This window comes from Hyperoodon ampullatus (assembly GCF_949752795.1).
Source record: "Hyperoodon ampullatus genome assembly, chromosome: 12".
Taxonomy (NCBI): domain Eukaryota; kingdom Metazoa; phylum Chordata; class Mammalia; order Artiodactyla; family Ziphiidae; genus Hyperoodon; species Hyperoodon ampullatus.
Window position 1 is genome coordinate 6,698,569 of NC_136925.1, and position 26,804 is coordinate 6,725,372.

The 26,804-nt window shown below is 39.4% G+C and overlaps 1 protein-coding gene across 3 annotated transcripts in view; it reads right to left on the reverse strand.

The window, feature by feature from the left end:
- Positions 1-21,211, reverse strand: part of SENP6 (SUMO specific peptidase 6) — a 109,796-nt gene extending 88,585 nt beyond the window's left edge. For all 3 annotated transcript variants that reach the window (XM_079716176.1, XM_079716177.1, XM_079716175.1), the window contains exon 1: positions 21,060-21,211. In XM_079716176.1, the coding sequence (XP_079572302.1) occupies positions 21,060-21,111 (52 nt within the window). In that variant the 5' untranslated portion in view covers positions 21,112-21,211. The remainder of the gene's footprint in view (positions 1-21,059) is intronic.
- Between the last annotated feature and the right edge of the window lie 5,593 nt (positions 21,212-26,804).

The window sequence follows — 26,804 nt, forward strand, 5'->3', positions numbered from 1 at the left end:
CCTAAACACCAGCTCACAATTCCTCAGGTTTGGTACCAGAATCTTCATAACCAACGTGGCCCAGAAAAGCCCATAATTAAAACAGTCTCACGGAAAAGATGCCCAATACCACCTGATGTTAAGGAAATGCAAAGCAAAACTGTAATGAGATACTATTTCACACCCGTTAGGATGGCTGCTTTTTTTTAATGGAAAATAATAAGTGTTGGTGAGGATGAGGAAAAATTGGAACTGTTACGCATTGCTTGTGGGATTTATGCTTGTTACACATAAAATGGTGCAGCCACTATGGAAAATGTTTGGCAGTTCCTCAAAAAGTTAAACACAGAATTACCCTATGACCCAGTGATCCTAGTTCTAGATATATACCCCAAAATAACTGAGAGCACGGACTCTGACACTTGTACACCAATGTTCACAGCAGCATTATTCACAAGAGCCAGAAGGTGAAACAACCCAAATATCCATCAACAGATGAATGGATAAACAAAATGTGCTGTGTTCACACACACATACAGAGGAGTGTTATTTAGCCATAAAGAAATGAAACTCTGACACATGCTACAATATGGATGAACTTTGAAAACATTACAATGAGTACAGTAGCGGCACAGAAGGACAAATATTGTATGATTCCACTTATATGAGGTAACTAGAATAGGCAAATGCAGAACAAGTAGAAGAGAGGTTACCAGGGACTGGAGAGAGAGGAGAATGCAGAGTTATTTTTTAATGGGTACAGAGCTTTTGTCTGGGATGATGAAAAAGTTCTGGAAATGGATAGTGGTGATGGCTGCACAACATTATGGATGTACTTAATGCCAATCTACGCTTGTACATTTATAAACAGTTAAAACAATAAATTTTATGTTACGTATATTTTTCCACAGTAAAAAACTGTTTGTAAAGGCAAAAAAACAATCACCAAAACCTCTAAATGACGAGCAGAATCAAATATAAATCTTCTCTAAAAAAAATAAAATTTCAATGCCTCAAAAAAAGTTTCCAAAAACAATGAGTTTACAACCCAAAATATCATGAAACAGGAGGAAACAAGTCATCATGAGTAAATCTGAAACTTCTTTACAAGTATAATGTAAATATAAGTAAATAAATAGTAGATAATAGGAGCAAGGTGTCTCCCTTTCAGAAAAAGAAGTTATAAAAAAACAAGACAGGAAAGCTAGAATGAACTGTTCATTCTAGTGGTGCTGGATTAGAGGCAGAGATATCAGTACCAACTTTTATTTGATACACATACAGATTAATAGATACAGAAACAAATATAGATATGCTGCTCCATGGGTTAGTATACAGAGCTACGGGTGTGTCCTCAGAAGGTGCAGAAGCAGTGATACCCCAGCAGCAACAAGCCCACCTACAAACAGAGCTTAGTTTCTAGAAATCATTCTCCAATACGAGGAGCCAGAGCTCCCAGGAAAAAGGACTGATTCTAGAGATGACGCAGGAAAAATACAAGATACGCCTGGAGTATTATGTAGGGCCAGAAAGGAAGAAGGCGTTTTTTTTTAAAAAAATGATGGTATGAATTATAATTCTTCTTAATAAAATAGATATTGATGAATCCACATGGATATAAATAATTGAACAAATAAATAAATGGGGAGAAGGGACACATCTTCCTTACAGAATTCCAAATGATACATGTACAAACTCTCTCCTGTAAGAGATGGAACTTAATTCCCTTTCCCTTCAGTACATGCTGAACTTTGTAACTCACTTCCAAAGAGTCAACTATAGAAAAAGGAAAAAAGTAAACTGATAGTGAGAAACCTACCAATCACTATTTCAGCTAAGTGATCATCAAAGTTAACATCAAAAGTGATGTCTTATTCATAGCATACTTAACACGATGTGATGAAAATGCGACTTCAGCTCTGTGGCTTCTTCCCAAAAGCCCACAATGCCAGTTCAGTCACAAGAACACATCAGATAAACCCAAATTGAGGAACGTTTTACAAAATTCCTGACCAGAACTCTTTAAAACTGTCAAGGTTATGAAAAACAAGGGAAGATAAAGAAACTGGCATGATCAGAGGGGACTAAGGAGACATGACAACCAAATGCAATGTGGTGTCCTGGACTGGACTGTGCAAAAGAAAAAGGACATTAATGAAATAACTAGTGAAATCCAAGTCACGTCTGTAATTTAGGCTATAGTGTTACGCCCATGTTAATTTCCTAGTTTTTGACAAACGTATTACGATTATCTAAGTTGGGAACTTTAGGGGAAGATGGGAAAGTGGTGTACAGAAACTCTCTCTAACATCTTTGAAACTTCTCTATAAATCTAAAATTATCCTCCACCCCAATTTTCAAAAATCAAATGTAAAATGAACCTGTGTTTTAAAAAAAGACAGGGTTAAGTTTAAGTTATGCTACCAACACAGAAAAGGTAATAAACTATGATGATTACTAGTCTGTAAAGACTCTATCCATCACTGAGAGTCAGGCAAGTTAACCAAAAAGGCCACTAAGCAGTGAAAAGTCAAGAGATTTTACATTGTGTACGCTCTAAAGAAGCAGGGTTCTGTACACACAGTTCTAACAAGTGTAATCACAGGATTTCCTAATTGACAGATTAGAAGTTATAAATTAATAGGTGAAAGAAAACTAACCTCATGAAAGTGATAACTGCCAATGAGAAAAAATAAATTACAAAAAGCAAACAAATTCTAAAAACATACATTTTGGGGCAACTTGCACTGAGGACAAAAGTTCTGCACCCTCAAGAGTCCTGAGAGTTATCAACACACTTCAGTATCCTGCCATGGCTGACACTCGTATAATCAGAAAGGAAAATCACGTCCACTATACTGTACTTACAAAACTGAAGGGAAATACAAAGGTTAAAGAGAGATCCCAGTTAAGCAGCGTAAATTAAATATATGCATTTTTCTCCATACCCCTCCAGTAAAATGACAGTAATGGAAAGAGGGGGGAAAAGCAGAAACCCACAAGAACAAGAAGAACCCAGAAAGAAGATAATAGCAGATGAGAGATGTAACTAAACTGACGAAAGGTGAAAATTGGATGGATGGGGAGGAACTGACTTAGCTGACTAGAGAAAGCAAACTTAAACACCTATGAGGGCACAGATATTACCAAACTGACACAAGAAAAAAAGTTTTCGAACATTGCTGTCAATAAAAGAAACTGAATTATTATAAATCTTTCTGTAAAGAGAAACTCAGACCCAGAACGCTGCTCCCATAATTTCCTTCAAACTTGTAAAATATAGCAACAAATTTACCTAAACTTTCCCAGAAAATAAAAAAAAAGGAACACTTTGCAGCTCATTTTATGAAGTCAGAATACCTGATGGTAAACCTGATAATGACATTTAAGGAAGGAAATTACCAAGCACTCTTTCATGAAGACAGATATGAAACCCTAAATAAGATATTAGTGAATCAAATCCAGTGATAGACAAAGAATAATATATTACAATCAAGTAGGGTTTATTCTAAAAGCAAGAGTTAACATTTGAAAATTATGAGTGTAATTCACAAAACAAAACCATTATAATAAAAAACGATTCGGGGATGCATCATCAAGGAATGCTGAAACTAATAAATAAATGGAAAGAAGCTAAAACAAATGGATGAAATCTGAAGAGAAATATGTCATTTATATTGCTTCAAAGTAGTTCCCCACAAAATATTTATTAATTACAAAGGGGAAAATAGTACCTTTCAGTGGAGAAATCTGGCAAACACTAAATGATCAAAGTTAATTTCACCAGTAATAGGACAAAAGATCACTACCAAGGCATTCCTTATAAAAACTCATAACCTAAATCTAATCATGAGGAAACATCAGACAAACCCAAACTACAAAATAACTGTCCAGTGTACATTAAACATGCCAAGGTAAAGAAAGACAAAGAAAGACTGGAATACTATTCCAGATTAAAGAGACAAAAGAGACACAAGTAATAAATGCAATAAGTGATCCTAAATCGGACCCTGAACCAGAATTTTTCTTCCTTTTGCTATAAAGAACATTTTAGGTCAACTAGTAAAAACTGAAATAAAGTCTGTAGATAATAGCATTATATCAATGTTAATTTTCTGATTTTGATAACTGCATTGTAGTAATTTAAGAGAATGTATAGTTCCAAAAAAAAAGGGGTAGAATAATGAAGTATTTAGGAGTAAATGAGCAGTATGCCTAAAATTTACTTTCGAACAGTTCAGGAAAAAAAAAAGTAGGTGTATATAAACATATACAGTTAGAAGGAGAATATGATAAAGCAATTGTGGTAAATGTCAATATTGGGGGAAATGAGTGAAGGGCCTACGAAACTTCTCTGTACTAGTCCTACAACTACCACAAGACCCAGGACCAGGGCAGGAAAACCTAAACTGTAAATGGGCAAACTGCTGGAGGTTCCGTGCTTCCAAGTCTGAGGGTTAAAAACTCCAGGGGGACCCCGTCCTAAGAGGTGGCCCACTCTTGTGAGTTTTACCTCCAGGAGCTTGACCAGGTTCTCACAGTCAATTGGAGAAACCCCCACCCCCACCCCTGCTTCCATCATGGAGAGGGCAAAAGGAACCATTCTGAAACACACTCTGTTCTCACCAAGGACTACCCTCAGGGCTAAGTAGTTACCCAGAGCCTAACCTAAGGATGTTGTATCAAACCCTAACTGACCCAACTCCAGCTGGGAAAAGGGAACTACCTAACACCAGCCCATTCTAGCCATCCTGTCCCACCTAAGAGGAGAGAAAAGTACTGAGAAACACTTGTACGTTTCACAGTTCAGAGGTCTAGGCTCACCGAATTTAAGACCGAGACCTAATCCCAGGACTACAGTCCTAATCCCAGGACTACAGAATGCTTCCCTTACAGCCTATTCACTGCAGTTCCTTTCACCTAGTATATAATATCCAGCTATCAAAAAAAAAATTACAAGACATACGAAAAGGCAAAAAACACAATTCGATGAGACAAGACAAGCATCAAAACCAGGCATGGCATGGATGTTGGAATTATCAGGCTGTGAATTTAAACTATGCAAGAACAGATATGCAACATAAGCAGAAAGATGGAAATCCTAAGAACCAAAAATAAATGCTAGAAATAAAAAACATGAAACAGAAATGAAAAAGGTCTCTGATGAGCTTATTAGTAGACTGGACACAGCTGAGAAAAGAATCTCTGAACTTGAATATATATCAGTAGAAACCTCCAAAACTAAACAGCAAAGAGAACAAAGACTGAAAGAAAAAACAAAAAACAAAAGAACACCCAAGGATCATGGGACAACCACAAAAGGTGTAACATACATTTAATAGAAATACCAGAAGGAGAATAAAGAAAGGAACAGAAGAAATATTTGAAACAATAATGACTGAGAATTTCCCCAAATCAACATCAGACACCAAACCACAGATCCAGGAAGCTCAGAGACAGCGATCTAAAAAACTACACCTGAGCATATCATTTTCAAACCACAGTTTGGTTGCGGGGGGGGGGGGGGGGGGGGGCGTGTGGAGAAAAAAACATTATCTGCAGAGGAACAAAGATAAGAACTTTAACTGACTTCTCAGAAATCATGCAAACAAGAGAGTGGGGAGAAATAATACAAAGTGTTGAGAAAAGAAAAAAAAAAAGAAAAACCCTCTGGAATTCTGTACCCTGTGAAATTATCTTCCAAAAGTGAAGTACAAATAACACTTTCTTAGACAAATATTGAGAGAACTTGTTGCCATTTTGCAAGACCTGTTTTGCAAATGTTTAAAGAAAAAAAAGTTCTTTAGAGGGAAGAAAAATGATGTAGGTCAGAAACTTGAATGTACATAAAGAAAGAGTATCAGAGAAGGAATAAGTGAAGATAAAATTAAAACTTTTATTTTTCTTATTCCTAATAACAAGTAACATTTTGTTCAAAATAATAGCAACATGTGATTTGATCATGTATGTTTATGTATATATCTTATGTGTGTGTGTATATACATATGCTTAGCTTAACTAAAAGGAAAACGAATAACAGCAAAGATACAAGGGACAGGAGAGAGGAATTAAGATTGTTTTGTTATTGTCTGTGAAGTGGTATAATGTTATTTGAAAGTGAACTTCAATTAGTTGTAAACATATATTGCAAACGTTAAAGGAACCACTAAAAATTTTAATTAAGTATAACTGAAATGCAAAGAAAGGAGAGAAAATGGAATCATATAAAATGCTCAATTAAAAACACAAAAGGCAGAAAAAGAGTAGCAGACAAAAAAAGGAACAAAGAACAAAGGCAACAAATAGAAAATAGTAACAAAAAATACGGGAGACATCAACCCACCTGTATCAGCAGTCACAATCAAAAGCAATGGGCAGGACGGGCCCTTGCCAGGTATGGAGAGCACTGGCAACGTTAGGACTGGATTACGGAAACACAAAACTACCGTGTAGCGTTGGTGGGCTTCCTAGGCAGAAGTCCATATAAACTGTGATAGTCACATTCCTTTAAGCTACGAACATGTAAAAACAAACTGTTTACAGCCACCTTAGGGATTCAAAAAGAATTTAATAAACTTCTAAGGTCTGGATTTAAAATAAACAAAAAAAATTGAACGTCAATGTTCTAAATGCACCAAATAAAACGTAAAAATTCTCAGAATGGATCAAACAATGAAACCCAACTACATACCCTCTAGAAGAAACCCATAAATAAAAACACATATAGATTAAAAGGACGGATAAAGACCACGCTACCAGCAGTCGAAAGAAAGCTGGAATAGCTACATTAATTTTAGACAAAGCAGATGTCAAAGCAAGGAAAGTTATTAGGGATAAAGAAGGGCATTTACATATTGTTAAAAGGGTCAATTCTTCAAGAAGATATGACAGTCCTTAACAGCAGTGTCAAATTATGTGAGACAAAAACTACTAGAAATGCAAGGAAAAATAAATGAATTCACTATCATAGTTGGAGACTGTAAACTCCTATATCAGAAATGGACTGATTCAGAAGGCAGAAAATCAGTAAGGACATAGTTAAACTTAATAATACCGTCAGTCAACTGGAGATAATTGACATCTATAGACTACTGCATCCAACAACAGAAGAATACACATTTTTCTCAAGCTCACATGAAACATTCACAAGGACCACATTCTGGGCCATAAAACACATTTTAGCAAATTTATATGACAGAAATCACAGTGTCTATTCTGAGACCACAACAGAATTAAACTAGAAGTCAAAACCAGAAAAATTAACTGGAAAAATCCCAAAATACATAGAGAGTAAACAACACACTTCAAAACAACAAACAGGTCAATGAAGAAATCTCAAGATAAACTTACAAACACTTTGGACTAAATGAAAATGAAAACACAATTTACCAAATTTGTGGGATGTAGTGAACGCAGTGCTGAGGGAAAATTTATAGCATTTAATGCATATATTAGAAAAGAAAGACCAAGAATAAATCATCTAAGCATCTTTCTTAGGAAACTAGAAAAAGAGCAATTTAAATCCAGAGTAAGCAGAAGAAAAGAAGTAAGAAAAATCAGAGCAGAAATCAATGAAATTAAATAGGAAATCAACAGAAAAATCAAATAAACCAAAAGCTGATTCTTTGATAAGACTGATAAAACCAATAAACCTCTAGCCAGGCTAAGAAAAAAAGACGAACACAAATTACTACCATCAGAAATGAAAGAGACAGACAAATATCACATGATATCACTTATATATAGGATCTAAAAAAATGAGTCACAGATGTAGAGTCACAGATGAAGAAAACAAACTTATGGTCACCAGGGGTCAAACAGTAGGCGGAGGGATAAATTGGGAGACTGGGATTGACATATACACACTACTATATATAAAATAGAGAACTAATAAGGACCTACTATATAGCACAGGGAACTCTACTCAAAACTCTGTAACAGTCTATATGGGAAAAGGATCTAAAAAAGAGTGGATATAGGTATATGTATTAACTGATTCACTTTGCTGTACACCTGAAACTAACATATTGTAAATCAACTACACTCCAAAAAAATTATTTAAAAAAAAGGAAAGAAATGAAAGAGAGGACATCACTACAGATCCCATGGGCATTAAAAGGATAATAAAGAAATACTACCAGCAGCTCTATGCCCAAATCTGATAACCTAGATGAAATGGACCAATTCTTTGAAAGATACAAGTTGCCAAAAAAGAAAACCTCAAGAAAACAAAAAAGAAGAAACAGACAATCTAAATAGGCCTGCATCTAGTAAAGAAATTGAATCAATAACTAATCATAATTTTCCAAAACAGAAACCACCAGGCCCAGATGGATTCATTGGTGAAGTCTACCAAACATTTAAGGAAATTGTATCAATTCTCTACAATCTCTTTCAGAAGACTGAAGCAAAGGGAATACTTCCTAACTCATTCTACAAGGCCAACATTACCCTAATATCAAAACCAGACAAAGACATAATAAGAAAACTACAGGCCAATATCTCTCATGAACATAGATGCAAAAATATTAGCAAACTGAATCCAACAATGTATAAGAAGAATTATACACCATAACTGAGTGGAATGTGTCCCAGCTATGCCAAGGCTGGGTCAACATTCAAAAATCAGTTAATGTAATCCATTACGTCAATAAGCTAAAAAAAGGAAAATCACAGATCACATCAATAGAAAAAGCATTTGATAAAATCCAATTCCTATTCATGATAAAAACACTCAGCAAGCTAAAAGAAACATGGGAACTTCCTTAACTTCATAAAGAATATCTACAAAAACCTATAGCTAACATCATATATAATGATGAGAAATGGAAGCTTTCCAACTAAGATCAGGTACAAGGCAAGGATGACTCCTCTTCACCACTCCTTTTTGTTCCATCTAATTCAATACATAAGAAAAAGAAATAAGAGAGATACAGATTGGGAAGAAAGAAATAAAACTGTGTCTTTGCAGATGATATGATCGTCTAAGTAGAAAATCCAAAAGAATCACTCAAAAAAACCCTACTGGAACTAGTAAGCAATTATAGTAAGGCTGCAGGATACAAGGTTAATACAAAACAATTAAATGCTTTCCTATATACCAATAATGAGCAAGGTAAATGTGAAATTAAAAACACAATAGGGCTTCCCTGGTGGCGCAGTGGTTGAGAGTCTGCCTGCCGATGCAGGGGACACGGGTTCGTGCCCCGGTCCGGGAAGATCCCACATGCCGCAGAGCGGCTGGGCCTGTGAGCCATGGCCACTGAGCCTGCGCGTCCAGAGCCTGTGCTCCGCAATGGGAGAGGCCACAACAGTGAGAGGCCCGTGTACCGCAAAAAAAAAACAAAAACAAAACACAATAACACATTAGCACCCCCAAAAATGAAATACTTAGCTATAAAGCTAACAGAATATGTACAAAATCTTTATGATGGAACCTACAAAACTAATAAATGAAATGAAAGGAAAACTAAAAAAATGGAGAGGTATTTCATGTTCATGAATGGGAAGACTCAATACTGTCCAGATGTCAGTTCTTTCCAACTTTATCAATAAATTCAGTGCAATCGCAATCAAAGTCTTAGCAAGTTATTTAATTCAAAATGGATCACAGACGTAAATGTAAAATACAAAACTATAAAACTCCTAGAAGATAACATAGGAGAAAATCTAGATGACTCTTAGGTATGGTGATGACTCTTTAGATGAAACATCAAAGGTATAATCCATGAAAGAAAGAATTGATAAGCTGGACTTCATTAAACTTAAAACCTTTTGCTCTGCCAAGAAAATTAGAAAACAAGCCAAAGATTGGGAGAAAATATTTGCAAAAAAAACCACATCTGATAAAGGACTTTATCCAAAATATACCAAGAACTCACTTAGTAATAGCCATGAAAAGACACGGAAGAACCTTAAATGCCTATTACTAAGTGAAAGAAACCAACCTGAAAAGGCGATCTACTGTATGATTTCAACTAAATGACATTCTGGGCGAGGCAAACTATGGAGACAGTAAAAAGATCAGTAGTTGCCAAGGTGAGGTGACGGTGGAGGGGCTGAGGGGTGAATAGGTGGAACAATGAAGATTTTTATGGCAATGAAAATACTCCATATGACATGATCATGATGGATACATGTCATTACATACTTATCCAAACCCACAGACTATACCACACAATGAGTGAGCCATAACGTAAACTATGGACTATGATGTGTCGGTGGAGGGTTACCAATTGTACCACTCTGGTGGGAGATGTTGATACTGGCCAAGGCTATGCAGATGTGGGGGTGGGAGGTGTATGGCAAATCTCTGTACCTTCTGCTTTGCTGTGAAACTAAAACTGCTCTTAAAAAAAAAAAAAAAAAAGTAAATCTTTTGCATGGCTAGAAAAAAGAAAAATAAAAAACAAAAACAAGTCTTCCCTGCCCAGTTTTATTGATATATAACTGAACAGCACTGTATAAGTTCAAGGTGTACAACATAATGACTTCACTTACATATACTGTGAAATGATTACCGTAATATGATCAGTTATCGTCTATCATCTCATATAGATGAAAGAAAGAAAGAGAGAAAGAAAAGAAGGAAGGAGAAAGAGAAAGAGGGAAAGAGAGAAAAGAAAGCAAGCTAGGGAAAGAAAGAAAGAAAAGGGAAGAGAGGGAAGGGAAGGAAGGAAATGAAGGAAGAAAGTTTCTTTCCTTGTGATGAGAACTCTTAGGATTTACTCTAACAACTTCTAAATAAGCTCTACAGGAGTATTAACTATAGCCACCCATCATTTTATACATTACAACCCCAGTACTTATTTATCCTGTAACTGGAAGTTTGTACCTTTTGACCACTTTCATCCAAGTCCCCTACCTCCCGTGCCCTGCCTCTGGTAACCACAAATCTGATCTCTTTTTCTATGAGTTTGGGATTTTTTTTTAAGATTCCACACATAAGTGGGATCGCACAGCATTCTTATTTCACTTAGCATAATGCTCTCAGGGTCCACCCATGTTGTCACAAATGGCAGGATTTCTCTCCCTTTTATGTCTGAATAATAGCCCATTGTATATATACACAACATCTTTATCGGTTCTTCCACTCATGGACACTTAGATTGTATCCATGTCTCGGCTATTGAACAGGGGGGCACAGATATCTCTTCAGCATAGTGTTTTTGTTTCCTTCAGATATATTCACATAAGCAGAATTGCTGGATCATATGGTAGTTCTACTTTTAATCTCCTGAGGAACCTCCATACTGTTTTCCATAGTGGCTGCACCAATCTACACTCCCACCAACAGAGCACGGTCACCATGGTTCCATAATAATCATTCTAACAGGCGTGAGGTTATATCTCATGGTGGTTTCGATTGGCATTTCCCTAATAATTAGTGATGTTGAGCACCTTTTCAGGTATCTGTTGGCCATCTGTAGGTCTTCTTTGGAAAAAATGTCTATTCAAGTCCTTTGCCTATTTTTAATTGGATTATTTGGTTTTTTTGCTATTGAGTTATATGAGTTCTTTATATATTTTGGATATTAACCCCTTATCAGATATATGGTTTGCAAGTATTTAATAAAGTCTTTTTTTTTTCCCTTGGCCATGCTGTGCAGCATGCAGAATCTTAAGTTTCCTGACCAGGGACCGAGCCCGTGCCCCCTGCAGTGGAAGAGCAGAGTATTAACCACTGGACCGCCAAGGAAGTCCCGTTAATAGTCTTTTTAAAAAACTTTTTTAAATGTAAAGAAAACATAAGAAATAGATACACTACAAATAGATTTTCAAATTCTGTTACCCCAACCTGTACAGCCGGCTGGCACTCTCCTGCTATCGTAAAAACTAAAGAAATGAACAGTGATTAGTAAAACCAAAAAAAGTAAAGTTATAATATAAGGGACCAATAAGACCAAAGAATTTCTTCTATCACAAAAAGCAAAAGACATTAAGAAAAAAACCATAAATGACTACATTTAAAAAATTTGCTCATAAAATTATTCCATGAATTTAAAAATAAGACAAGTAATAATTCTGTAAGATGTATGTTCAATACACGTAATTCAACCAAGGTTTCCTATCCAGACTACATAAAGAACCCCAACATTCCAACAGAACAAAATGTGCAGAAAACATGAGCAATTAAGAACTGAGGAAACACACAAAATAACCCAAAAAACAAAAAGAAACTCATAGAGTATTTTGTTTAGTTTACTCACACACCACAGGCACATAGAATAGGGATTACCTCTAGGTTGGCACTCAATATTTTTTGAATATTGAATGAACAATGAACAATTTTTAAAAATACAGAAATAAAGATACTCAACTTCACTATAAACCAGAGTAGGGCTTCCCTGGTGGCGCAGTGGTTGAGACTCCGCCTGCCAATGCAGGGGACACGGGTTCGTGCCCCGGTCCGGGAAGATCCCACATGCCGCAGAGAGGCTGGGCCTGTGAGCCATGGCCGCTGAGCCTGCGCGTCCAGAGCCTGTGCTCCGCAACGGGAGAGGCCACAACAGTGAGAGGCCCGCGTACCGCAAAAAAAAAAAAAAAAAAAGAATAAAATATAAACCAGAGTATTACAAATTCAAACCACCATCTGATAAACACATCAGACTGGCAAAAACTAAAACATCAGACATTATTAAGTGGGTAATGATGTGTATAAACAGAAAATTTAAAAAGTGCTAGTGAAAGCACTTTGGAGATCAATCTGGCAATACTTAGGTGAAGATGAAATTGCACATGACCTGATAATTCCATCGCTAAGAAATACCCTAGATCAGATGTTAGCAAAGTATGGCCCAGCCAAATCGGGCCTGCTGCTTGATTTTATAAGGCCCACGAGCTAAGAATATGGCTTTTACATTTTTAAATGGCTAGGGGGGGAAAAAAAAATCGAACAAGACTAATGTTTCATGTTACAAGAAAATTATATAAAATTCAAATGTCAATGTCCAAAAAGTTTTACTGGCACACAGCCACACTCATTTGCTTATGTAATATCTGTAACTGCCTTCTTGCTAAACTGGCAGCACTGAGTAATTGTGACAGACTGTTTGGAATGCAAAGGGTAAGATATTCACTATCTAGCCCTTTTCAGAAAAAGTTTGCTGACCCCTGCTCTAGAGAAACACACACATGTGCACAAGGAAATGTACTTTAAAAAAAAGTTCATAGTAGCAATATGAGACATACTAAAATATTCATAGTAGCAATGTATGTAATAGTAAAAAATTAGATACAACCTAATTCCCACAAAAAAGGAAATGTATAAACAAAAGGTAGTATATTCATACTATGACAAAGCACTACACCTATTCTTATCAACATAATTTAATTTCTCAAACAATGCTGTAAGAATGAAAAGCAAATTACAGAAGAATACAGTATGACATGATTTATAAAATATTCTAAACATTCAAAACAATTTGTACACATACACAGGTTCAGAGATAAGAACATAAAGTACAAAGAAATGTATGGGAACGATAACTACCAAATTAACGATGGTGGTTACCCCTGGAAAGGGGGCAGAAAGATGCAAAAAAGAAAGGGTTTGGGACTTCCCTGGTGGCACAGTGGTTAAGAATCTGCCTGCCAATGCAGGGGACATGGGTTCAAGCCCTGGTCCAGGAAGATTCACGTGCTGTGGAGCAACTAAGCCCGTGCGCCACAACTACTGAGCCTGCGCTCTACAGCCCCGGAGCCACAACTACTGAAGCCCCCATGCGTAGAGCCCGTGCTCCGCAACAAGAGAAGCACCGCAATGAGAAGCCCACGCACCACAACCAAGAGTAGCCCCTGCTCGCCGCAACTAGAGAAAGCCCGCGTGCAGCAACGAAGACCCAACGCGGCCAAAAATAAATAAATTTCTTTAAAAAATTTTTTAAAATAAAAAAAAAAAGAAAGGGTTCAGCCCAGCTTCAACTGTATTAGTAATGTTTTCTTTAGGCTAGGAAGTAGAACATGAGCTTTTTCTATATTATGCTTTATATTCCACACAGATATGAAACATTTCCTAATAATTTTTAAACTGTCATTGATAAGGTTTTACAATAATAAAAAATAGAATTTTTAAAAAAGGATCACTAAGACAGAAGTTAACTTCTGCAACTTAGAAATATAAAAGCAGTAAAAGAAAACGTAAAGAGCGAACTAAATGCAAATGTCAGGAAATCTCAATAAAGCAATTTTAGGTGGCTCTGTAGTGCTTTACCCCCAATCTTTCTCAAGAACCTGTCAAGATTCTCCACAGGCCGTCTCGTGGAGCCCTAAGCCACCATGTTACAAGTACGGGTACCCCGCTGCAGAGACCACATGAAGAGGCCTTTCGACCACATGGAGAAGGAAGGGCCCGACTCTGGCCCATACCGGCCAGAGTCAGACATTTGAATAAAGCTGTCTTGGAGCCTCCAGGCCAGCCAAGCTACCACTGAATAACCCCCACAGGAGCTTCATGAAGCAGAAAAATCACCCAGCTGAGTTGAGTTTTCTCAAATTCCTAATCTATACAACCTTTATTTTTTGATACAGGAGACAGACCAATAGGCTGTCCAATACTATCTGAAGATGAAGTCTGAATATATTATGTCCTTGGGAATAATATTAGACTTCTCTGTGAACCACCAAAAGCACAATATTCTTTGCCTCAGGATCCAGCTATGGTCCAGTGTTCCCTCAGTTTATCTACCTCTTCATTCCATTCAGTGGGTTTCTATGGATCTTTCGGCAGGATGCTGGCATACAGTTAGTTCTGTCCAAGGCCAACATCAGGCAGCAGTTTGATGCTGTTGGTGTTGCTGGAAGCATCTTGATCTTCTGTGGAATGGAAATACCAAGCAGTGGGTACCTTACCCCAAAGTAGTGCAGTTGGTTCTATCTTCATGCAGAATACACAATCTCTAAAACATAGTTATCACAAGCACACAAAGTTCCAAAGAGAGAAAACTAATAACCTAAGAAATGATCGTGAGAGACAAGTGGCTCCAAATGTTCCTTCTGCTCCAAGGAAAGGGGAGAACACCATCAAGATGGCAGGGGAACAATATTCAATGAGATGGACCAATGAAACACTTTAATTCTGAAAGTGCAAATGCATCATTCAACAAGGAGAAAATTGACAGTGTCATAATAAACTTAAATTAAAAGAAGATAAACTTGAAAAACAGGTAAAGCCTATAAATGGTGAAGACAAGGAGACTCGGGAGTTGGTACTCAAACTTGTGAAGGAAACGCTGATGAAGATTTGCAGACTTAATTGCTATACTGACAAAATTAAATCAGCGGTTTTTATTTCCTGTGATAATAGAGAATGGAGACAAACCTGAACTGAAGAAAGAAGTTTAAATGCCAAAATATGGAAGCCCTCCTCATCCAAACAGTGGCATAGGAATTTCAGAGGCAGAGAAGATATTGGTTTCCATGAAGACAGAGTCACCAGAGGTCATGGTGGTGAAAGGCAGTATTTTCACCATGTCTCCAAGATTTAATGGCAGATTCATACACAGGAGGTTGTGGAGGCAGAAAGTTTGCATATTTCTTTTTTTAATATAGGAAAGACAACAAGGTTATTACATAGTATACAAACAAGTCTCGGGAAATTTCTAGCTCTTCATGTCCTTAAAAATGGCTTCAGTCTTTGAAAAAAAGAAAAAAGCACATTTGTTATACACTGTACACCAGCACTGTTTGGTTTTGTTCTCCCTGCTATATTTCAAAGATTGTAACGCAGTTAATGTGGGAGAAAAAAACCCTCATATTCAAAACCAAGCATGAAATGTATTTGAAATAACAAAAAAAAAACCTCTCCCAGGCGCAGTGGTTGAGAGTCCGCCTGCCGATGCAGGGGACACGGGTTCGTGCCCTGGTCCGGGAAGATCCCACATGCCGCGGAGCGGCTGGGCCCGTGAGCCATGGCCACTGAGCCTGCGCGTCCGGAGCCTGTGCTCCGCAACGGGAGAGGCCACAACAGTGAGAGGCCCGCATACCGCAAAAAAAAAAAAAAAAAAAAACTCTCCCAAAACAAGGTCAGAATATGGCTTGCTGTCTTACTTTTCAAGCCTATAGTTTCAGACGGCCTCAAAGTAGTTGCTGTGAACTTGGGACAAGGCAGAGTGTCCATATGTCCCAATTTGCCTAGGACTGTTCCAATTTTAGTCAGGAGACAAGAGGTCCTAATTGCTGGTGATGGATGCAGAAGGCTCTGAGAAGTACAAAACCCTAAGGTAGCCCCCAAAACGGGGCTGTCTTCCTTTAGTTTCCTAAACTGTCCAGAAATTAGAAATTTTTGGATCTCAAAAGAACTGTCATTTTCAAGTTTAAGAAATACTATGACTTTGTTGAAAGTATTAAAAAAAAAAAACAAAAAAACCCCAAAACAGGGAGGTTTGGGAGAGGAAAGATGGCTGCATGGATTAAAGATGGCTGCAAATTCCTTCCCACTGCTCCTGCTGAGGGATGGTTCTCCTTCCCCTCCTCTGGACTCTGGGCTGGCTCTGTGGCCTTCCGGCCAATCGAATGTGACAGAAGTGACACTGTATAATTTCTGAAGTTGGGCCTTAAGAGACCTGTGGCTTCAGCTTTTGCCCTCTTAGAGCGCTGCTTCATCAGTAAATGGTAACTCCCCATAACTCCCCGTTACTTTCCCGTCTCTTGTCCCTCCCACCCCCAAGGTTAAACAGGTAAGAAGAATGGGAAAGCAAAGGGATAAAGAAGGGAAGGAGGGAGGGAAGAAGGAAGGAAATGCTGAAGGAGGTTAAGGCTATAGGACAGGTCCCAGGCTCCAGTTCTCACTGCCCCACTTACTTGCTCTACGTCATATAACCCCTTTACACCACCTGATCGCAAACAGTCAACACACTTTTGTAATGGCAACAGGAACAATGAACTTACAGAAGTCTAGATATGTGGAATACATAACTTCATTCTCTGTTACCTCTCTCACTACACTAGTCAATCTAGAATATCAAGAACAGTCAGCGAATACCTAGAAAAAGCAAGGTAGTAAGTGAAAGACAACAATAAAAACTAGAATTCAAATGAGAGAAGGCAAGCATTAAGAGAAGAACGAAAACAAAGTAGGAAATACACACACCCACACATACACACACATGAAAGGGAAAGCAGAAAAAATGGGAGAAAATATCGGTGAAGCAATTAGTGGGTAGAAGAAAAAAGGTAAAGGGAAAGAAAGCTAGAATGAACAGGAACAGTATAATAGAGAAAAAGACATGAGAGGAGGTAGACTTGCCAGAGGAGAAGAGAACGGGGAGAATATCAAATGAAAGGTTACGAGAACGAGCTAACTACCGTCCCCTCTGCCCTGTACTACAAGTCTCCTAACTGATCTCGACAACAATCTTCAGCCCCTCTCTAGAGCTATTTCCGTGTGGTAGCCAATGACCTTTTCTGAAACAAAGCTGATGATGTTAACCTCCAGTCTTATCTTGTACCACTCTCCTTACCAGCACCACACTGTCCTTTCAGTTCCCTAAATGTGCCATGCTTCCTCTATTGTATTCCCCCTGGCTGGAAAGCTGTCTCTCCACCTTTCCCTCTCCTATTCACCCTTCAAACTGCCCTGATTAGATCAAAGTCTCATTATTACAAATAATCCCCTTTGGGTGCACTTGACAGTTGAAATTTTACACTTACAAGTGCGTTCATTTGATTACTGACTCCCCTCACTGGACCGGAAACTCCAAGGGGAAACCGCCTTCCCTCCCCCACTGTGACTCTCAGTACAGTACCTACAACGTTACAGTTGCTCAATAAATATCCGTTGAATGAATAAACAAAAGAGAAATCTGCCACACTAGCTATCACAAGTGGAAAAGGGGCAGAAGACAACCTTAAGTGAATAGAAGAGAAAGAAACAAATCAAAGAGGGGAAAGAAAAAATTCAATACAAGCTGTGGCCTAATTAAATTCACACAATTCCAGTGTGATACTATACCAACAAAATAAAGTACAATAGTAACAATATGTCTCTTTTCCCCTAAAGAAGCCAGAAAAGGAAATGGAATTAGTTTTTTACTTAATATTTTATAAGAATGGAAGACATAATTTAGAAAATGGACAACAAACAAGCACCTCAAACTTAAGATGACCAAAGCAGGGCGATTAACTTACTTCTCACTCCTCTGCCAGTCTACTCCATCTCAGTGAATGGAATCCCGTGCCCCGCTGCAACACCTCAAACCCAAACCCTCGGAGTCATCTTTGATTCCTCCCTTCCTCTGATCCTCAATATGCAATGCATCAAGAAGTCCTGTAAGCTCTACATCCAAACGGATCTTCGATCTATCCTCTCCTCTTCCCCAATTGCCACTGCTACCATCCTAATCCAAGCCCGTCTATTTCTCAGACTGCTACAATACTCTCCTAACTAATACCCCTGCTTTTACTCTTGATCTCCCGATTCACTCCAGGAGCAAAGTGTTTTTTTTTTAAAACAAAGATAAATCGTATCATTACACTCCTTTGTCCCAAACTCTTCAATGACTTCCTACTTCTCAGAATCAAATAAAAATTCATGATCTTGCATGATCTGCTACCTCTTTCCTATCACTCTCTTCTTTGCTTGCTACATTTCAGCCATAATGACCTCCTTTTTTTAAACAAATGGAACCCTATATCATCTTGGAACCTTTAGAGACATCATGCCCTCTGCCATACTCTAGTCCCACAGTTATTACCTTAATACACGTGTGACCTCCTCAGTAAGGCCTTTCTTGACTTTTAACACTGTAAAATGGCTTTCTCATTCATCCACTGCTCTGTATTTTTCTTCCATAGCCTTTATCACACTATTATCATCCTGTTTATTTCACTAACAACAAATAAATATGCTCCACGTGCAAGAAATATGATGGTGAAAAGAGAAAGCCACTGCTTTCATGGAGCTTATATTTTAATAGGGCTAAAAAACATGAAGACATAGATTTATCATGTGAAAAGTGCTACCATGAAAAATAAAAGTTAAAGGGAATACCATGTGTTTGTACATGTGTGGCAGCATGACATTGTAAGTAGGTTGTCAGGTCTGAGCAGATCTAAATAAAGTGAAGAAGGAAACTATGTGAAAAAAATGGGGTAAGAGTGTTTTAAATGGGTTAACTTTTACTTATTGATGAAAAGCCCCTCCCACTAAAATATAAGTCCCATAAAGGCAAGGACCCTAACTATCTTATGCACTGCTGTATTCACCTTGGTAAAGTGCCTAGTACAGAGCAGGCCACTATAAATATTTGATGAATGAATATCTGGCAAGCTATATTGGAGTATTTTATCATTAAAAGTGTAAAGAACCAAAAGAATTAAATACAAAATATTAAACACAAAAAATATTAGTAGTACTAGATATCATCCCATTTATTTCAAAAGATTCAGTACAGTATATGAAAAACTGAAATGCCTGCTCTTCCTTATGCTCATATTCTAAACAAGGTACCATTCACTTGCTTTCTGAGAATGCTGAAGGAGACATGGTGAAACTCAAGTTTAACCCCCAGAGCAATTCACAGACCCTTAAGTTAGAATAAACTAAAAGCAACAGTTCTAAATTTCACATTGGCCCTGTATCTGTTGGCCTTATTTATGCTCTTTCTATCCTCCCTATGTTCATCACATAGCACCACCTGTAACACAAGCTGCACCACTCTCAGCCCCTGACAGGTAACCATTCTGCCCAAATGAGAATGGAGATAGAATAAAAGAAATACGAGGTGAACCCAGAAAAACTTGCAAGCTTTCCGCACCTTCTTACCAGAAATCTCATACAAAACTCTCATCCCTTCTAAATAAAGGCTGGTTTGCACACACAAGGTAAATTTTTGTTTTTGGCTCCGCTACACTCCAAGGAAGATTAAGAAAATTAAGGTTTCTTTTCCCACTCAGCTCCATTAGTACCCATTTGTTCATGAGCCTAATACTGAGTACCTACTGTGGTCCAGGCCCTGGTCCAGGTGCAGTTAATCAAACTGTAAACTCGGCTTACCCATCCTTCCACACTCTCTTAGAGGACCTTGTACCACAGTGAAGTTGTACTTTCTTAATTCAGAAATGTTTCCAACTAGTTATCTTTAAAGTACTCCTTTTACCCCATGTGAAATTCATCTTTGCAAAATTATCCGAAAGGGAGTTAAATCTTTTTTTAAGTCACTGCACAGCAGACAGACCCACACTCATAAACCCGCTCTCCCGAACATATTTATAAACCGAATTACCATCACAAACGGTGAACGCATAGTCGAACGTTGAGCGTTCCTGGTCCATAAGGACAACGAATTTAGCCGTATTTTAGGGATCCTTGTATGTGGGCCAAGAGCCAATACTGTTACCCATTATCCCCAACAATAATAGATGGCTTTTCTTACTTACGACCGGCTTAGTCCGCCTGCAGCAAATGTTTAACTTTTCCTCACAAATGATTTAAAAGGTAACCACTCAAACTTCGTCTATTAGCTTGGGTGACGGTCCCAAAATTGACATTGTGAATCTCGTTCTCTTTTTTTCCGATAAATTATTTTCTAAAGTATCGTTAGCAAAACACATTTCCTAAGATGACCTGACAGAGCCAGGCCTAATCTGAATGCTGGCTGCAAGAGGAAGCCTGAAGCTCCGCGAAAAAAGAAAGACGGGGACGGGCGCATAAAACAAGCTCAGGAAACTACCTCTCCCCTCCCTACGTGGACTGGCCCCCGATTTCACCCAACCGTAGCGATTTGAAACTTTCCATGAACACCAAACGGGACCCGAGCGCAATCTGCTCTCATCCTTAGGCCACCACGGAGAAACCAAAAACAGAAAAAACATGTCAAAGACACGCGTACACTCTCAAAGGACACTCATCAACTCCGGCTCCCGGCCGGTCCACCGCCGCCCCCTCGGCCTCCCGGCTCCCGGCCGAGCCCCTAGCCCGCACGGACTCGGACCCAGCGCGCCCGCAGCACCCTCTCTCCCCGCCAGCGCCCCGGAGCCCCCCAAACCCAGCCGGCGCCCACATCTGAATAGCTGGGAATCAGGGGCCCACATTTTCCTGTAGTTCCCCACCCCCACCCCCTCGAGTGCAGAAATTGATGTACCTTCTAAAAAAGTAATCTCCCCGGCGCTGCCGTCTCTCTTGCCAGACGCCATCTTCCTCCTCCCACGCCGCCGCCTCCCTAATCCATGGCCCACACCGCCGCCGCGTTCGCCGGGATGAGGGGCCGCGCCGCAGGAGGGGAGCCGCCGCAGGGTTGCGGGCCTAGGACTCGGCCGTCAGGCGGGCGGCGCTCCCCCGTCCGGACGGGCCTACACAAAAGCAGGCCGGCTCCCGGGCCTATCCGCGGGCGGGCGGCGAGACCCGCAGCCTGGGCTGCTCAGGCTCCGCCGGGCGAACTCGAGCGGCGACGACGGCGACGGCGCTTCCCGGGCCCGGTGCCTCTCGGCCCGCGACTCCCCATCCACCGCCCGCCCAGGCCGCCCGAGAAGCTTCCCCTAGCGGCGGGCCCGCAGGAAGAGAGTCTGAGGGCGAGCACACAAACACGCCTCCCTCAGTCCCGGGCCGTAAAATGGCCGCACCCGCCGCCCCGGGTCGGTGAGGTCTCCGCGACAGTCAGGCGCCCCCGGACTCTCCGCTCCTTTCAGCAGCCGCAGCCGCAGCCGCAGCCGCTACGGCCGTCCGCCCACCCCGCCCAGGCGCGAATGTATCAGCCGAGACCTCTGCGACTGTCCATGTGGACAGGGGTGGGTCTCCTCCGCCACCGCCTCTCGTCCGACGCCGCAGCAGCGTCCGTCGCCGCAGCAGCGTCCGTCGCCACAGCAGCGTCCGTCGCCACAACAGCGTCCGTCGCCACAGCAGCGCGAGCCGCCGCTCCTCCCCCACGGTTGCCGCTGCCGCCGCCCCTGTCGCCCCCAGCGCGGCTCGCTCTCAGGAGCCCGAGCTCGCTCGCGGGCGGAGCGGGCCGGGGGGGGCCGCGCGCCCGGCCCTCTGTAGCACCGGCCCAGCACGGCGCCGGCTCGGCCCGCACACGTTTGGTCCGACCTCGGGAGCGCCCGCCGAGGCCCCCATGGCAGACCTGGGCTTCCGGGCCGGGCCGGCGATGCATTCGGCTTCTGTGGCACCACGATGGCCTGAGAAATGTTCCGAATTCATAGTCCTCTGAGGAGGCCTTCGATTTAAACCGTAGCCAGCTGAAGAGAAAAGGTAGAGTGAGGTAGCGCGATCACATGTGGGGAAAATGATTTGTGGTCTTCATTCATTTTTAAAGAAGTTTTCAGAATAATTCATCAGGGAGGATTCTACAGTACCCTTTGGATGACAGTGTAAAAAAAAAAAAAAATCCTGTCCTTTAATGTGCCTGAGACTTCAAAGCCCGTCCCCTGTCTTACAAGTCAGGCCTTGTAATTGCAGGTGACTATGTCATGTCCGTTTTTCTTTTCCTTCTTTGCTTTTCTTTTTACTTTCTTTTTTCTTTTTAATTACAAAGATGACACGTTCATTAATGAAAATTTGGAAAATACAGAAAAGCAAAGAAGTCATGCATAGTCCCACCACGAAACTCAGCTCCTTCCTCTGCGCAGTCCTCTAGTTAAATACTTTTCTTAAATCCCTCACTATCCCTCCTTACAAAACAAAAATTTATGCTCCATACCCATGAAAATTCAACAGCAATTAAAATGATACAGAAGAACTATGATTTAGTGCAATCTTTGAGGAATGAACTAGTTTAATCGTCCTGTTAACCAAGGCATAAGTTGAAAACCTTTTTGTTTAAAACTTCTTTTAAAATCTTTTCCTAAAATGAACTCATAACCTTTACTGATTTAGTAAGAGTCATCTAATGAATATAATTTATCATTTGCTATTTTTGTTGCTTGAGGATATTGAGTGATCCTGTTTCACTTTTAAGTGAAAAACAAACTAATATTTTTTAAATTATAAATTAATATACCCTCAAAATAACACATTTCTTATAATAGTCAATTTCTACCAGGCACCTTCAGTGTCAACATTTATAAATTAACAGTTAAGTTTTCAGGTGACCAGGGTTGGATTTTTACTTTCCTGGGTCTTAGGCGCTTTTGTCTTCATAGGCCCTTCCTCCGTAAGAAATATATTTAAAAAATTGTTTTCACAACCATCAATATTTATTTTTTTATAAGTTCACATTTATAACCATTTTTCCCACTATGAAATTAACAAAAAAAAGTTAAAGATAATATTTAAAGTTGGAGAGGATGCTGTGAGGTGAACATTCTCATTCACTGATGCTATTAATTTAAAGGAGAACCAACTACCTGGAAAGCAATTTGGCAAAAATGTATCAAGTGTTTAAAAGTCCTATTCCATTGGTCTCTATAATATATGCATTTATAAGCAGAGCAAAAAGACAGTCTCCCAGCCCCACCTCACCCCCCAAAAGCCAAAGTGTTAACGGTGGTTATATCTTGGGGATAATAGGTAGTTTTAAATTTGGAATTATGTATATTTTTTATTTAATTTTTTAAATTGAGGTATAGCTGATTTATAATATTAGTTCACAGAACAGTGATGCAAATTTTTTGTCGATTATACTGTTTAAAGGTATTATAAAATATTGGCTATATTCCCTGTGCTGTAGAATATATCCTTGTAGCTTATTTATTTATTTAGTTAGTTATTCCGGTACGCGGGCCTCTCACTGTTGCGGCCTCCCCCGTTGCGGAGCACGGGCTCCGGACGCGCAGGCTCAGCGGCCATGGCTCACGGGCCCAGCCGCTCCGCGGCACGTGGGATCCTCCCGGACCGGGGCACGAACCCGTGTCCCCTGCATCGGCAGTTTGTTCTCTATATCAGGGGTCCCCAACCCCCCGGCCGTGGACCAGTACTGGTTCGTGGCCTGTTAGGAACCGGGCCTCACAGCAGGAGGTGAGCGGCGGGGGAGCTAGTAAAGCTTCATCTGCTGCTCCCCATCGCTCCCCATCGCTTGCATTACCGCCTGAATCATGCCACCCACCTCCCCGTCCATGGAAATACTGTCTTCCACGAAACAGGTCCCTAGTGCCCAAAAGGTCGGGGACCGCTGCTCTGTATCCGTGAATCCGTTTCTATTTTGTAATATTCATTCATTTGTTTCATGTTTTAGATTCTACATATAAGTGATACAATATTTCTCTTTCATTGTCTGACTTATTTCACTGAGCATAATGCCCTCCAAGTCCATCCGTGTTGTTGCAAATGGCAAAACTTCATTCTTTTTTATATATACACACACACCATGAAATACTACATATATGATATATATGTAGTATATGTATAGATGTCATATCCATTCATCATCTTTATCCATTCATCTGTTGAATCTGTTGATGGACACTTAGGTTGCTTCCATACTGTGGCTATTGTAGATAATGGTGCTATGAACATTGTGGTGCATGTATCTTTCTGAGTTAGTGTTTTTATTTTCTTCAGATGTACACCCAGGAGTGGAATTGCTGGATCATGTGGTAGTTTTATTTTTAGTTTCTTTGAGAAACCTCCATACTGTTTTCCATAGTGACTGAACCAATTTACATTCTCACCAATAATGTACAAAGAACACCTTTTCTCAGCATCCTTGCCAACATTTATTTGTGATCTTTTTGATGATAGCCATTCTGACTGGTATGAGGAGATATTGTGGTTTTGATTTGCATTTCTCTAAAATAGCGATATTGAGCAAGTTTTCATGTGCTTATTAGCCACCTGTATGTCATCTTTGGAAAAATGTCTATTCAGGTCTTCTGCCCATTTTTTGATTGGATTGTTTGTTTTTCTGATACTGAGTTGTACGAGTTGTTCATATATTTTGGATATTAACCCCTTATCGGTCATATCATTTGCGTATATGTTCACCCATTCAATAGGCTGTCTTTTCATTTTATTGATGGTTTCCTTTGCTGTGCAAAAGCTTTTAAGTTTAAGTAGGTCCATTTGTTTATTTTTGCTCTGGGTTCCTTTGCCTTAGCAGAGACAGATCCAAAAGAATATTGCTACAATTTATATCAAAGAGTATTCTGCCTGTGTTTTCTTCCAGGTGTTTTATGGTTTCCAGTCTTACATTTCAGTCTTTAATCCATTTTGAGGGTTTTTGTTTTGTTTTGTTTTTTGTATATGGTGTGGATAATGTTCTAATTTCATTCTTTTACATTTGGCTGTTCAGTTTTCCCAGCACCACTTATTGAAGAGACTGTCTTTTCCCCATTGTACATTCTTGCATCCTTCATTGTACATTCATTGACCATAAGTGCATGGGTTTATTTCTGGATTCTAGCCTGTTCCATTGATCTATGTGTCTGTTTTTGTGTCAGTACATACTGTTTTTGATTACTGTAGCTTTGTAGTATAGTCTGAAGACAGGGGAGCATGATACCTCCAGCTTTGTTCTTCTTTCTCAAGCTTGCTTTGGCTCAAGTTAATTAATTTTAAAACTGCTTTGGTATTAAGATACAATCCAGTCTGGATTCACTATTATATATTTATTATTGTCATTATGTTAATGTTTTTCTGACTTTAGGAGGAATAATACTAAAACATTTTTCATAAGTCTATATTTTTTCCTTATTTTGAGGAATTAGGATTTACTCTCTTAACTTTCATATATAACATACAGCAGTGTTAATTATATTTATCATGTTGTACATCCCTAATACTTATTTATCTTATAACTGGAATTTTCATAAGCCTTTAAAAGTATCATAGGCCTAAGACACTGTTCCTCCTGTGCCTGATGGATAACAGCCCTGTAGGTGATTGCTGGATCCCTTAATGTTCATTAATGGAAATGATCACATAAAAATCATGTCTAGCTTAACTCTAAGTCAAGTGCATAAGAATCATCTGGAGAGCTTATAAAAAAGTTTCCTGGGCCCCATCTCAGGCCATCTAATTCAGTAGGTTTAGGTAGGGCCCATGAATTTGCATTTCTAATAAACTCAAAGGTGATGCTGCTGCTACTGATTTGAGAACCAGTGCTTGGAGTAATTAAGTGTTTCATTCATGCCAAGGCATTGCTCCCAGTATGATTTTCTAGGTATATCATCGAGATCTCATAACCAACATTTACTGAACATCTACTGTTATTTTTATTTTATAAGTAGAAACTGAGACCCAATACACTAAATAACTTTTGGAGGTGACTCAGCTAGAAAAGTTTAGAGCTGAGATTTGAGCCCAGGTCCATCTAGAGTCCAGAGTTCATACTCTCTTATCATTATCCTGTGGTAATGATCCCAGAGGTAGAATATAATCAGTGGTCTTAGAAGCAAACTTTGAAACATGAAATAATGCATAAAAATGGTAAAGAAATGTATTTCCTAGGTCATCATTGTTGTACTTCCCCTGTTTATTGGAGTTTGCTGCTGGCTTGCTTCTTTCTGGCTCTATATGCCTCAGTTCTTACTTCCAGTTAATAGCAGCAAAACACTGTAGTAATGGCTTGTGACATAATTTCCTGAGAGTGCTGTTCTGTAAAGCTGACTCCCAACTAAAGCTGATTAGGGTTTTGCATTTTTCATTGACTTCACTTTGCAAATTGAACTACTTCATCTCTTCTGCAGGCCAACAAATGTAATCTTTACAGCACAAAGCAAGTATGGGTTAACTTGCACTCAGAGTTTAGGACTTTAAACATCTTCACCTTTTGAGGTTAAAAGTCTCATTTTATAACTAGCTTTCTCATCCATTTTTTCTTAATATTGGCTCCTTATAAATATAAACACACAAGATAATTACTTTCTCTTTCTCCATCCATGTGTGTGTGTATATATATATATATATATATGTATGTGTGTTTCTTATTCCTTTTCTTTCTCTGATTCTTTTTTTC